Source organism: Salvelinus namaycush, chromosome 22 (assembly GCF_016432855.1).
Source record: "Salvelinus namaycush isolate Seneca chromosome 22, SaNama_1.0, whole genome shotgun sequence".
NCBI classification, from domain to species: Eukaryota; Metazoa; Chordata; class Actinopteri; order Salmoniformes; family Salmonidae; genus Salvelinus; species Salvelinus namaycush.
Genome location: NC_052328.1, coordinates 7,279,465 through 7,294,719, shown reverse-complemented (window position 1 = coordinate 7,294,719; position 15,255 = coordinate 7,279,465). Strand labels below are relative to the sequence as shown.

The 15,255-nt window shown below is 41.7% G+C and overlaps 2 protein-coding genes across 2 annotated transcripts in view; one reads left to right on the top strand and one right to left on the bottom strand.

The window, feature by feature from the left end:
* Positions 1 to 4,817, top strand: part of LOC120017504 (anthrax toxin receptor 1-like) — a 55,538-nt gene extending 50,721 nt beyond the window's left edge. The window contains exon 18 of the mRNA XM_038960296.1: positions 3,975 to 4,817. Within this exon, the coding sequence (XP_038816224.1) occupies positions 3,975 to 4,232 (258 nt within the window). The 3' untranslated portion in view covers positions 4,233 to 4,817. The remainder of the gene's footprint in view (positions 1 to 3,974) is intronic.
* A 2,535-nt stretch (positions 4,818 to 7,352) lies between these two features.
* rrp12 (ribosomal RNA processing 12 homolog) overlaps positions 7,353 to 15,255 on the bottom strand; it is a 29,693-nt gene continuing 21,790 nt past the window's right edge. Inside the window, exons 27-34 of the mRNA XM_038960294.1 lie at positions 14,734 to 14,889; positions 14,457 to 14,629; positions 13,917 to 14,027; positions 13,474 to 13,523; positions 8,038 to 8,116; positions 7,862 to 7,929; positions 7,658 to 7,740; positions 7,353 to 7,549 (exon numbers count right to left, since the gene is read on the bottom strand). Of these exons, the coding sequence (XP_038816222.1) occupies positions 7,447 to 7,549; positions 7,658 to 7,740; positions 7,862 to 7,929; positions 8,038 to 8,116; positions 13,474 to 13,523; positions 13,917 to 14,027; positions 14,457 to 14,629; positions 14,734 to 14,889 (823 nt within the window). The 3' untranslated portion in view covers positions 7,353 to 7,446. The remainder of the gene's footprint in view (positions 7,550 to 7,657; positions 7,741 to 7,861; positions 7,930 to 8,037; positions 8,117 to 13,473; positions 13,524 to 13,916; positions 14,028 to 14,456; positions 14,630 to 14,733; positions 14,890 to 15,255) is intronic.

Below are 15,255 nucleotides of genomic sequence, written 5' to 3'. Positions count from 1 at the left end.
ACTGGCTCCAGGTCATCTATAAGTATTTGCTAGGTAAAGCTCCGCCTTCTCAGCTCACTGGTCACCATAGCAACACCCCCGTAGCACACGCTCCAGCAGGTATATTTCACTGGTCATTCCTTCCAGTTCTCTGCTGCCAATGACCGGAACGAATTGCAAAAATCCCTGAAGTTGGAGACTTATATCTCCCTCACTAAATTTAAGCGTCAGCTGTCAGAGCAGCTTACCGATCGCTGCAGCTGTACGAAGCCCATCTGTAAATAGCCCATCCAACCAACTACCTACCTCATCCCCATATTTGTTTTTGTTTTTCTGCTCTTTTGCACACCTGTATTTCTACTTGCACATCCTCATCTGAACATATATCACTCCAGTGTAAATTGATAAATTGTAATTACTTCGCCACTATTGGCCTATTTATTGCCTTACCTCCTTACTTCATTTGCACACACTGTATACAGATTTTTCTATTGTGTTATTGACTGTACGTTTGTTTATTCCATGTGTAACTCTGTGTTGTTGTTTTTGTCCCACTGCTTTGCTTCATCTTGGCCAGGTCGTAGTTGTAAACGAGAACTTGTTCTCAACTGGCCTACCTGGTTAAATAAAGGTGAAATCAAATGTAAAAAATTAAAAGGTGCAAACCTTTTGAAAATTGGACAGTTGGAGATTTACAGGAAATGATTGACAGCCATCACAGAGACGAAGCTGGTTGAGAGAATACCAAGAATCTAAAATGTCAAATATATTTTGATTTGTATAACACTTTTTATGGTTACTAAGTGATTCCATATGTGTTATTTCATAGTTTTGATGTCTTCACTATTATTCTACAATGTAGAAAATAGTAAAAATAAAGAAAAACTCTTGAATGAGTAGGTGTTTTCAAACTTTTGACTGGTACTGTATATAAACATGTCTAGTTAGGCTACTTCAAAGTAGCCTCATCCATTTGTTCCCTGATTCATTGAATGGGGGAATGATTTTATAAAGACAACAAAGTATTTGGTTGTAATTATACAATATTTTATATCAAGGGTGGCAACCATCCAGGATAGCTACTGTGTGTGCAGGCATTTCGTCAAGCCTTGGACTAACCTCATTGTAGCCTAAACATCAGTTGCCCAACAGGACCTTGACAAGCAGACTTGGGTGTTTCAGGGCTGGATCTAAAGCCAAGCCTGCACACCCAGGAGCTCTGCAGATGGTGGGTTGACCACATGTGACTAACAGTGCAGTTCTACTTTGCCGGGGTTTAAGTGCCTCGATCAAGTGTACAACGGCATTAGATGGTAGGCCTGCATGGGATCAGATACAGCAGCATTCCAGTGTCATTAATGGTTACTTTTTCATGTAGGCTATAATAATACTAGTCATGGAAAATATGTATGAACACTTAACAGTGAATAATATGAGGTCTCTATAGCATAATGTCATTTGTGAATTTCAGTGAACAGTTTAATGTACCAACATGGGAAAAAACTGTTCCTGTACCTCTCGCATACAGTTCCTGTACCTCTCGCATACACCAATTGTGCAAGTTCTCCCACTTAAAAAGATGAGAGAGGCCTGTAATTTTCATCATAGGTACACTTCAACTATGACACTTCAACTATGACTGTACTTCTTTCATATCAAGCACTGATCAGCATATATTCGAGGAATGACGACAGGTGCCAGTTTTGAGTTTCTCTCCTCTCGTTAATGGGATGCAACTGAAGCAAATGTAGCTCGATTAAATCTTGTAGGCTAATATTTTCCAAATATAATTTTTTCTCTCATTACGGAGTCCTCTCTAGCCACTTGACTTTGAACAACGCGATCTTGCATTGACACTGCCTTCTTACAAGGGAATCACCGCAGCAGGTCATCAAGGTATTGCTTCTTCGTAAAAAAATTGGACACCCTGTGTTCCATAATGTCATAGAAAATATTCATGTTGTTTCCAACTACCAGTCAACAACTGCATATTGAAAGTTGAGATCATAGTTAAGATTGCCGAAAGGAGTGGTAAGGAGTGGAATGCTAGCTAAAGATACTGGTACTCACTACTCAGGCAAGTCATAACCTGCCTCTGGTGGGAAACAAACACAGCTCCATACAACCCTCAGCATACCCAGCCTCTCAGTCCCTCTCTCACACACACGCACACACACACTTGTTTTTCTATCCTCGTGGGGACCTAAAATGTATTTCCATTCAAAATCCTATTTCCCCTAACCCTAATTGTAACCCTAAACCTAGCCCCTAAGCTCAAAATAGCCTTTGTCCTCGTGTGGATGTGGGAAATGTCCCCACGAAGGAGAATTTTCCTTATACCTCACCCTAGCTTTAGGGTTAACGCCTAATTCTAACCGTAATCCTAGCCCCCTAAAGTCAAAATAGCCTTTGTCCTCATGGGAAATGTCCCCATAAGGGAGAATTGTCCTTGTTTTACTATCCTTGTGGGGACATTTAGGTCCCTGCAAGGATAGAACAAAACCACACGCATCGCTGTGGTTTCATATATATATATATAGAGAGAGAGAGAGCGAGCTCTGAACTGACAACTCTGAACTGACAACTCTGCATGTCACCTCACATGACCTTAAAAGGATCCACTCACACACACTTCACAGGCAACTGTATAAGATCCCTCCATCACACAACCAAGGATCCACTTACACACGCTATGCATATAGCAGAACAAGACCCATATTCTGCAGATGTGATATCTCTATTTGGCCAGAGGTTCCTGTGAGTTTGGTGGAGAGAGATGGGATTTGCGTTGACTATTTAATAAACAAGGCCCTCTCCTCCCTCTTTCCTACTTCTCCCTATTTCCTCTCCTCTCCACTGTGTGACAGGGCCATCAGGGGACAATGAAAGGGAATCTCTTCTGTCACAATTTGGCTTGTGGCCTTTCAACTTCCCATCTGGTTGGGTGACGCGCTTTCACAGAGGATGACATACACACACACACACACACATTGTGGCAGAAACTGGTAACCCGCTGATGGCCATTCATGTGCCCATTAGAGTGAGAGTAATGTGGAGAGATGGGAGAGTGAGATGTGTGTGTTTGTCAGAGATGGGAGATTTTCATAATTGATCTGGATGTCTTAGTGCTTTGTGTTATATTGTCGTGCTCGTTATCGCTGTGCCTTTTCTTGTTGTGCTTTTCGTCGTCGATGTGCTTTTTAACAGTGTGCTTTTGTCGTTTTTGTTCCACTTTTTGTCGTTGTGCCTTTTTGTTCTTTTGATTTGTCATTAAGTTGTACGACCATTTTTTGAAAATACATCCAATACCTATGTGTGAATAAAACCCTGGAAGATGACTCAAAAACATACAGAGATGAGATAATGCTTTGTCTTTTCACAGAAATGTGTCTTTGCGTCTGAAATTGGCTCCCTAAATAACAATACAGAAATACAAAAGTTAGAGAAGTCATTGTCTTTTGATTTCTCCCCTCATTTCACCTCGAGATTTGAAGATGTATTCTGCCCAGTTAATGACGTGTAAAGGACTTGTAAGGGGCTTTGTTGAGAGGGGCCTCTGTGTGTGTGTGTGTGTGTGTGTGTGTGTGTGTGTGTGTGTGTGTGTGTGTGTGTGTGTGTGTGTGTGTGTGTGTGTGTGTGTGTGTGTGTGTGTGTGTGTGTGTGTGTGTGTGTGTGTGTGTGTGTGTGTGTGTGTGTGTGTGTGTGTGTGTGTGTGTGTGAGCTCAGAGACGATGTGTTACAGACTCTGGAAAGTTGTTTCCAATTAAACGGCCCAGTTCTAAATTCTCTGCAACACTCAGACCACTTAGAGTGGATTCTTTAACACTTTTTTTTAAATTAGCACTCTTAGTTTGCATTGTTCCCCCCCAATCTTCACCTATCTTGATGCAAAACAGAGAGGACTCTGCAACCAAACAGTGATGGAACTGACTGTGGAAAAGGCGTCTGTGTTCTGAACCCCTGGTCTAACTTGGTTCCGTCTGTCTGTGTTGCAGGGTCGTTGTATCAACTTCACACGCGTAAAAAACAAGGAGTCCAATCGACCCCCTTCTGCCCGTCGCTCTCAAACCCTTCCCCCTCCTCCAGTTCAGAGGCCTCTAGTCCAACCGTCCTCTCCTCCCCCACACTCCACTCCTCCCTCCGTCTCCATCCCTCCCTCCCGTGCCCCCCCGTCCAGCCGACTTCCCCCAGGCCCCCCTCCAGCCCGTGCACCCCCAGGCCCCCCTCCCTCTCGCCCTCCACCCAGGCCCTGAGGACAAGACAAACCCCTATTACGCCCTCACAGTAGTAACACCCCTCCCAAAACACTCTCCCCACACCACCAAGAGCAAAGGTATTTATTTAATCATGGGGTTCAGGCTTTGATCTCAAAGGTTTGTTGCTGGACAGCAAATATCATATTTTGGTGAATACCAAATCAACTGAGTTCACAGTAAATGTCTCTGGTCTTTAGGAGGTGCAGACAAATTCTGTTTCCTCAAATTGTGTTGTCTTATGAACAGAAATCCAATTGTAATTGGATTGAATTGTACATGGATTGAATCGTAAATAGGTCAATTCGGCCACAGAGGGATATTGTGAACCTTGACATTGGAGGTTTACAATATCCCTCTGCTGGCCGAGTTGACATATTTAAAGAAATGTCATTGGTTTGTGGAGAAAAAGTTGAATATCTTTGATAGGCTGATGAGGAATTAAATGTAACCTCAAACTTAAACTTTTTATAATGTTCATTTGGAGGCCAGGCTAAAGGTCCCTCACTAGACTAAAATGATAATCTGCTTTGTGTTCATCTGTTAACAGTGAAAAACATTTTGTCCATCATTAAAGCATTTTCTTTCCAATATTTGCATCCAGCATTTTTATTCTGTGTACCAAATTAAAATTAAAAGAATTGCCCATATTTGCCTTATATTTTTTTTATTAAATACACTACATGACAAGGTATGTAGCATTTCACTAGCCCAAACTACGAAAAACAGCCCCAGACTATTATTCCTCCTCTACCAAACTTTACAGTTAGCACAGTGCATTGGGTCAGGTAGTGTTCTCCTGGCATCCGCCAAACCCACTGCCAGATGGCGAAACGTGATTCATCACTCCAGAGAACGGCGGTGGCGGTGAGCTTTACACAACTACAGCCAACATTTGGCATTGCGCGTGGTGATCTTTGGCTTGTGCCGGGCTGCTTGGCCATGGAAACCCATTTCATGAAGCTCCCGACTAACAGTTCTTGTGCTGACGTTGCTTCCAGAGACAGTTTGGAAGTCAGTAGTGAGTATTCTAACCGAGGACAGACAATTTTTACACGCTTCGCACTTCAGCGGTCCCATTCGGTGAGCTTGTGTGGCCTACCACTTCGCGGCTGAGCCGTTGTTGCTCCTAGACGTTTCCACTTCACAATAACAGCACTTAGTTGACCGGGGCAGCTCTAGCAGGGCAGACATTTGACAAACTGACTTGTTGGGAATGTGGCATCCTATGACAGGATGCCACGTTGAAAGTCACTTAGGTCTTCAGTAAGGCCATTCTATGTTTGTCTATGGAGATTGCATGGCTGTGTGATCGATTTTATACACCTGTCAGCAACAGGTGTGGCTGAAATACCTGAATCCGCTAATTTGAAGGGGTGTCCAGTTGTTATTCTTTATACACCAGCCCTATATGCGAGTGACTTTCCCAAAGTCATTTTAACCAGTTGAGCAGATATGACGAGTATAATAAATAAGTTGAAGTGCTGAAACCTAGACATATTTATTATTTTAGGTTAATAAAATGTCATGGTTTTATCTTCAGTAAATGTGCTATTAATTAAACAGATTACACTTTCGGTTCTGTTAAGACCCTCATTGGTAAATGTAGTTAATTTATCGTGCTGTAAGGAAACTCTTGATGGATTATCAGATTGAGTTCATAATTACTCAGTGCTCCCAAATATCAAAAAGGCAAACAGTTTTCGTTTATTTATTCCCAGAATGGCCCAGAACATCTGCCTCCCCCTCAGAGAGATACCTGAGAACAGAGAGGTATGGGACAGTCTCCTCATAGAACCTCTCTGGTTTAGATATATAATTACTCAAATGGACATCGGTTCCGGGTGCAGCCCTACGACTAATTATGTAACAAGTGACGGCTTCACATGACTCACGTCTGGTGACTCTTTCCTGGTCTGTACAAAACCCACTTCTTTCCCTAGCCCCCCCTGCTCTTTTCCTCCCTAAACCCTACCCCTAAAATATTTAAATTTACGTGAATAATTTGCTGACCATAAGCCCAAAGACAAGAATTCAGGCTTCAAGTGATAACAGATCTCACACTCACCAACCCTTGTGCAGTCTCATGGTCCTTATTATCTTGAAATCTGCTCAGGTTACAGAGGGCATTCTCTCGTGAGACTTACATAGCACAGATATTTGGGTCTGGGTGACGAGATTAGAAAGAGTGCGAGAGAAGGAAGGAGAGAGTGAGCAGCCAGACTTCCTTTGCCTCTGCTGTGTCAGAGGGGTTGGTCAGAACAATGAACAGTAGGAGTGTTGTAGTACTCTAGTCATCTCATGAATGGAGCCATTCTCTTGCTCTCCTGTTCACTGTTGCTTTAGTATGGCGTGAACGGGGCTCCCCACAGCAACGGCTGACTGCTTCATTCAAACACTACAGTCAAAGCCTCCGAGGATAAACTCCCAGCCTCCCCAACCCTACAGCCAATTTGGTACGCCGCCTTGTAGATCCGGAAGAAGGGGATGAGTGTACGTCATATAGAAGAAGCCATATTGCTGATGTTAATCAAATCTTAAATGGAGAAGTGTCTGGGGCTAGGTGTTGATTTTGGATTTGGCAAAAACCCCACTTCTGTTAACTATTTTCTTCATGCCAATCTTAAACAAAGAAAACTGTTTAAGTCTGATGAATCAGTTTAATACATTCAAACAGGAATCCTAATTTCATGTGCTGGAATATGAATTTTAACCAACTCTTGTTTATATTCAACCGCAATCTAGATCACCATCTAGTGGTCAAACAGAGAAATAACATGCCATTCTTAATTTTCACACCATCAACATTTTTCTTACACCCTTTAAAGTAGGGTACATAAATACATTAAAACAGACGTTTATCCATCTTTACACATTTGGATTGAACACGCCTATAAAGCTAAAGTTTCATGTGTATGCCTGATTGTATCCATTGATGACAATGGGAATTAGGCAAGACCCCCCCCCCCCCCCCCCCCCCAAAAGAAAATCTACAGATCTATTTGAAGACCTTTTTAAATCCTCTTCTCGTTCCTTCTCCCACATTCTGTTTCTCGCAGACATACATGGGATGCTTGTTCAGGGGGGGGTATGCCTGAGCAATAAACTGCATAGACTCAGACCCATAGAATGAGCTTTAATTAAATTTCTATGCACAGACCCTCTTGGGACAACTGGCAGAAGGACACACAATCAACAGTTGGATGTAAACTCTTCAGGCCCTCATCTTGTTCCTTTGCATCCTCTTCCCAGACTGCGCTCCCTTCTTGGCCCCTCTCACCATGCCCTTGAACTGTCCCTGCATCTTTGCTTTCTTCCTACACACACACAAACACAACAAAGAGGTTATTAATTAAGCTGTCGCCATTACAACCCTACTACAATTATTACCATGTTTATTACTAGTTCCTTGCTATGTTTTTTACCTGCGGTTGAGCTGTGCTTTCCTCAGCGGGATGTAGGCATACGGATCAACCTTTCCTTTCCTCTTCACGTCTCCTTTACCCTTCTGGAGAAAAAAAAACCAAAAAAACACACACTTTAGCCTCGTGGAGATTCAACAAAGAGCTGACCAATAGTCCCCGTTTGAAATCAGCCAAAACACACGTCAGCCTGTGTGCATGTGTCACCTTGGCCTTGTAGTCTCCCCCCAGGTCTCGGCTCCCACCCAGCGGTCTGTGGATCCCCGAGCCGCCAGCTGAAAGAAAGAAACTCGCATGAATACATACACAAGAGACGACAGACCAGCAACCAGAACACGCGGACACCAACTGACAAACGGAGACAGACTAATAGTCAGCTGTACTTTTGTATTTCAGCTGGGGTTCGATCTCCATGTCGTCATCGTAGTGACCATCCTGGAATCTCCTCTTCTTAGTCTTTATCTGAGAAAGAGATGGGGGGGAGAGTTCAGAGGTTTCAGAAGTTGTGTCAGAGGTAGGAAGTAACACATTTCAAATACTCGCGTTACTGTTAGAGAAGATTTTACGAGCACTTGTGCTTTTTTAAGTCATTAACAGTTATTCTACTTGAGTGGGATATTTCAGTACTCTTTCCACCCTGGTGAGTGAGGGAAAGAGTGTAAATGGGTGAATGTCAGCCAGTTCCATGAAAGTTCAGAAGGTATATCTCACTGATCATCCCCAAAGCCGTTCCTTTCAGTTCTCTGCTGCCAGTGACTGGAACGAATTGCAAAAATCGCTGAAGTTGGAGACTTATTTCCCTCGCCAACTTTAAACATCAACTATCTGAGCAGCTAACTGATTGCTGCAGCTGTACATAGTCCATCTGTAAATAGCCAACCCAATTTACATACCTCACCCCATACTGTTTTTATTTATTTACTTTTCTGCTCTTTTGCACACCAGTATCTCTACTTGCACATCATCATCTGCTCATTTACCACTCCAGTGTTAATCTGCTAAATTGTAATTATTCACTCCTATGGCCTATTTATTGCCTCACCTCCTCATGCCTTTTGCACACACTGTATATAGACTTTTTTTCTACTGTGTCATTGACTTGTTTATTGTGCTATTGGCTTGTTTAATTGTTTACTCCATGTGTAACTCTGTGTTGTTGTATGTGTCACACTGCTTTGCTTTATCTTGGCCAGGTCGCAGTTGTAAATGAGAACTTGTTCTCAACTAGCCTACCTGGTTAAATAAAGTTGAAATAAAATAAATTAATTAAAAGTAACAGAGAGGTGAATGAGTGATTGATGGTTGACAGAATTACAATTGTTTATTTCTGGAGTCTGAATTATATTGAAGTCTGGCAACTTTGTTTATGCACTTTATTTTGTAAAGTTTTTTTATTTTTTATTTAATTTTACATTTGAATTGCTTATTTTTATTAACATACAGATGTGCCTTGTTGGTCGCAACTGATCAAATAAATGAACTTAGTTCCTACTGTACATTCATTTCCTCTTCTTTTAATGCATGGAAAAGATATTACCTGAAAATTGTAATACTAACGAAATTAGCTAATTCTCAAGGTCAATCTTTAATAACAATTACTTTTACTCTGAGTACTTTTTAAATAAGCTACTTTTACGGGGGGGGTTTACACCAGTAATTTTACTTCTAATTGAGTAAAATTTCATTAACCTCTTAAATGTAAAGTCTGGTATGAGAACGATAGGGGCTATCTGCAAATGCAGGGTGTCTGCAGAAAGCTGAAATTCTTGGCCATTGATCGGTGCCTTAAATCTTGGGTGTGACTTACTACCATATATGGGCATACAAATATATAAGGGGAGGCCGAGCCAATGACCTAATTTCAAGATGGCTACTACCTACATTCAGGTTAGCGTTGTGAAGCATAAACAAAATAAACACTGAATACCTTGACACGTTGAGTAAAATAAACATTTTTGACTCTTGGGGCTGGTGATCAATAACGGTAGGTCACAGGCAGACAAATAATATATTCCCATGATTTGTGGAAACCCCTTCCGGGTTTCACCAAACATCTTACAAGGTAAGCTTCGATTTGGTCTGTGTTTGACCTATAGCTACATGGGGGTATCAAATGAATCCTTATGTTGGTAGGAACATATCTAACATATTGACAATGTTATCTGAAGATGTATGACTTAAAAGCAACATTGAATGTCCACTGAGAGACTATATCTCTGCGCATCAAAAATATGTTGCTTGCTTACAGGCTGTAGGTCTCCATTACACAGGGGATTGCCTACTATGGCACATTGACAGTTTTGTAGCCAATGAGATAAGCTTTCCAGGGATATGCAGTTGACCTGGGTGGGACAAAGCAAGGCCTAGAACCGTTTATGCGTAATGCAAAATATTGCTACCTGGCTCAGAGACGAGACACACAGAGCGCGCTACATTACGGTGTAAACAGATTGAAATTAAAGTGACATTGCTTTAGCATAAAAGATGGCTTCTCAAAGGGAGGGAAAAAAACGTAAAAAATATTTGGACAACGAGGATTTCGACTTGGCCGATTGCTTTCCAGAAGGATTGGATCCACTTTGAGTTTTTATAAGTTGTCTGCATTTTGTGCTTTGGATTTAGTTTACATAGGCCTATGTAACAAGTAATTTCAATGTTATATAATTCCAAAGTAGTTATCGTCCATGTTTCATATTAGTTAACTGTCAGCGGTTTCATCCTTGTAACTTTGGAGAGGCCACTAAACTCTCATGACCATTGTTTGTGGTTCTATTTGCGCTACTACCAGGTCCTCCACAAGACCAGGAAATGGTATAAGACTTTAACACTTTGTGGACATTGCTACAATAAAATAGCTTTAAATTCTCCACAAGCAGATGACCAAAGCAAAAGGTCAAACCCCTCTCTCCCAGTTGGACTTCCGAGAACAGTTGGTGTTGGGAATGGCTGAATTGAGGGCCCAAATCAACCTCACAACTATCACAAGACCCTTCACTCAAGGTGAGCGCCACTATCCAACTCACATGCCAAAAGACAAGTCACGACATGCACAAGCTATGGTGAAAGTGGAATCTGATCTATCTATACCTTTGATGTAAAACAAATGCCATTTGTAAATAGTTCAGCTTATTTCTATTTTTGAACCTTTTTTTGTGAAGTACACGTGTGTAACCAAGTTTGTATTTGATAAGACACTTTTATATTGTTGTGTGTATATCTGTTGCTTTTATATGGTTTTTAGAAACAGTTCATTTGTATGTTGGGCCAATACATTGGATATGTCTAGGCTAAACGTTTAGGCACTTTCGGGAGTTTGAAAAAATAATATTCAACGCTAGTCTGACCAATCGGAATCCACGCTTCAAGATTTTTTTGATCACGCGGACTGGGATACGTTCCGGGTAGCATCTGAGAATAACATACACTATACGGTGACAGAGTTTATCAGGAAGTGCATAGGAGATGTTGTGCCCACTGACTATTAAAATCTACTCTAACCAGAAACTGTGGACAGATGGAAGTTTACAGAAACTTAGTTGAAATGTATTTGACTAACGTGTTTCACAATTCCTGACATTTAATCCTAGTAAAAAGTCCCAGTCTTAGGTCAGGTAGGATCACCACTTTATTTTAAGAATGTGAAATGTCAGAATAATAGTAGATAATTATTTATTTCAGATTTTTTTTCTTTCATCACATTCGCAGTGGGTCAGAAGTTTACATACACTCAATTAGTATTTGGTAGCATTGCCGTTAAATTGTTTAACTTGGGTCAAACGTTTCGGGTAGCCTTCCACAAGCTGGGGGGGGGGGGGGGGGGGGGGGGTTGGCCCATTCCTCCTGACAGAGCTGGTGTAACTGAGGTTTGTAAGCCTCCTTGATCGGACACGCTTTTTCAGTTCTGCCCACAAATTTTCTATAGGATTGAGGTCAGGGCTTTGTGATGGCCACTCCAATACCTTGACTTTGTTGTCCTTAAGCCATTTTGCCACAACTTTGGAAGTATGCTTAGGGTCATTGTCCATTTGGAAGACCTATTTGTGATCAAACTTTAACTTCCCGACTGATGTCTTGAGATGTTGCTTCAATATATCCACATAAATTTTCTTTCCTCATGATGCCATCTATTTTGTGAAGTGCACCAGTGCCTCCTGCAGCAAAGCACCCCCACAACATGATGCTGCCACCCCCGTGCTTCATGGGTGGGATGGTGTTCTTCGGCTTGCAAGCCTCCCCCTTTTTCCTCCAAAACATAATGATGGTCATTATGGCCAAACAGTTCCTATTTTTGTTTCATCAGACCAGAGGACATTTCTCCAAAAAGTACGATCTTTGTCCCTATGTGCAGTTGCAAACCGTAGTCTGAAAATGGCTGTTTTGGAGCAGTGGCTTCTTCCTTGATGAGCGGCCTTTCAGATTATGTCGATATAGGACTCGTTTTACTGTGGATATAGATACTTTTGTACCTGTATGCTCCAGCATCTTCACAAGGTCCTTTGTTGTTGTTCTGGGATTGATTTGCACTTTTTGCTCCAAAGTACATTCATCTCTAGGAGACAGAAAGCCTCTCTTTCCTGAGCGGTATGACGGCTGCGTGGTCCCATGGTGTTTATACTTGCATACTATTGTTTGTACAGATGAACGTGGTACCTTCAGGCGTTTGGAAATTGCTCCCAAGGATGAACCAGACTTGTAGAAAGTCTACAATATTTTGTGTGAAGTCTTGGCTGATTTCTTTTGATTTTCCCATGATGTCAAGCAAAGAGGCACTGAGTTTGAAGGTAGGCCTTGAAATACATCCACAGGTACACCTCCAATTTACTCAAATTATGTCAATTGGCTTTAGAAGCTTCTGATAGGCTATGACATAATTTTCAGGAATTTTCCAAGCTGTTTAAAGGCACAGTCAACTTTGTGTATGTAAACTTCTGACCCACTGGAATTGTGATAGTGTGTTATAAGTGAAATAGTCTGTAAACAATCGTTGGAAAAATTACTTGTGTCATGCACAAAGTAGATGTCCTAACCGACCTTCCAAAACAATAGTTTGTTAACAAGAAATTTGTGTAGTGGTTGAAAAACTAGTTTTAATGACTCCAACCTAAGTGTATGTAAACTTCCGACTTCAACTGTAACTCCTATCGGTCTTCGGGTTAATTTCCTCAAAATCTCCTAGGTCTTCTTTCCAAATATATACCAAGTTTTTGCATGTCAGAATCATGTAATTACATATGAATAGCAGGTACTTTTGGGTATGTCTATTTAGGCGGAAATCTCCATTTTGCCATTACATTGAATGAGGTTAAACTGTACTTCTACTTAAGTCGAATATTGCAGTACTCTTCCCACCCTTGTCGGTAACCTCCGCAGGCAACTTTGTACGCAATGATATTCATTTTGTGGCAAATCCTTACTTTATCCAACCTAATTAATGTCAAATGGGAGACTTGGGCTGCGTTTACATGGGCAGCCCAATTCTGATACGTTGCCCAATTATCAAATGGTTTATCAAAAAAAACAAATAAATGGCAAAAGATCGGAATTAGGCTGCCTGTGTAAATGCAGCCTAAGTGAAAATGTGACTTGAGTGGACGTTAGGATTGGCGCATTTAACAGGTTGGGTTGTAATCCCTCCAATGAAGCCAGTTTCACGAGTGTTTGTGCATATTGCCCCGATGCTACAACATGAAAGGAGCTTTCTGCGGACTATTCGGGACATGGGGAGGTAGTGTACCACGTCTAGGAAAGGAAGTCGCCACAGTGAGCACAGGTCCCATGGTAACGTGGACAATCAGCAGGCAATGCTGATGGATACTCACACTCTTGACTCCAGCCTCCTCCAGAATGTCTTTCATCTCTCCCTCATCATCTGTAAGGGAAGAGAGAGACATCATACTGCTTTACCATCAATGAAATGTAAACTAAAAAAAATATTGATTCGTGTATTTATAAAGCCGGCTGATGTATTGATAAAGCCCGTTTCACATCATAATTTGTGCTTCACAGTAACCCGACCTGGACCCCAAAGAGCAGGAGACTGACTTCCAATCAGTGGTTATGATAGACTATTACTAGATGTAGAAATGGAGTAATGTGGGTGAAGGCAAAATACTAATTTCCATTTCCACAAACTGGATGATAAAGTATACATTTTATTTGAATTAGTTGTAGATGAAATTGTGGTTGAAGGGAAGTTCAGATCACTTCTCTCTCTCCTCCCATAACGAAGAGTTTGTGTGTGTGTGAGCGTGTGTCCTACTACCTTTAGTCTTGACTCCCTCGTCATTGTCCTCTCTGATGATGAGTCTTCCGTCTGACGTGACCTTGAAGCTGTGCTGAACTTTTGCCCTTTTCTTCATGTCTGGGTTGGTGGCTGAAACACACACACTCTCCCAGGTCAATACATACACTCTCCATACAAAACAATGAATCTCCTTGCCCGCCAAAAACCATGGGTCGTGTTCATTAAGCACCAAAAAGAAGAAAACTGACATTAACAGCAAGAAACTACCTTGACTTGTCGAATAAGAACTGCTCATTTTCATATCGCAAAATGTTTAAAACATTTTCCTTTGCATGTCCTAATGAACAAATCTAGATCAACATTAGTCATATTTCATTCCAGACAATCCTTCCTTCCCGCGATCACTTCCCTTCGTTGATCGGAGACCACTGGATGGATGTAAGCAGTTCTAGACGTTTCATACTGCTCTGAATGACCAAAGGGAAGGAAATACGCTCCCTGGAATGAAACACAGCCGTAGTTTCAACGCCACAAAGTTGAGAGTAAAGACTCCATTACCCAAGACCCTCTGGGAGACCGTGGGATCCAGGAAGTTGAGTGGTTCGTCTCCCTGTCCCTCCTTCAGCCAGGCCCGCCCCTTCTGCTTTGTGGGCTTCCTCTGGGTCTTACCGCCCTTAGGCCTTTCGTCATCTGACATGTCAGAGTCTGACTCGGCCAAGATCTCCTCGATACTGAGGGAGGGAAGAGGACAAAAGAAGTGATGAAGAGAGAAAGTCACAAATCGAATGTGGAGATGTGTATTACGGGAGTCAAGAGTAGTGTAGCGTGTGTATACCTCTCTCCTCTGGCTTTTGGCGTGTCGTCTCCGCTGTCTGAGTCGTCGTGGTCTTCGTCGGCCAGTCTTGATCTCTTGGTTCTGGCCTCAGCCTTACGGATGTTCACCAACACCTTATGATGCTCCACGGGCAGCTTGCTTTTCACCAACTCAAACCTACACAATGTACACAGGCCTAAATATTTCACTTGTTTTTTAACTTGAATGTTTTATAATGTACAGGTAACTGCCAAAATAGTGGAAACACTTGAGTAAATGAGGGAACACAGTACACTGAAAATCTGTCAAAATAAATGAATTAATTAGGCCCTAATCAATGTATTTCACCTTTTTTAAATCAGCTTCTTGCTATGCCACACCTGTCAAGTGGATGGATGATACTGGCAATGGACAAATGCTCACTAACAGGGATATAAACAAATGTGTGCACAACATTATAGAGAAAAGCTTTTTGTGCGTATGGAACATTTCTGGGATCTTTTATTTCAAATCATGAAACATGGGACCAACACTTTACATGTT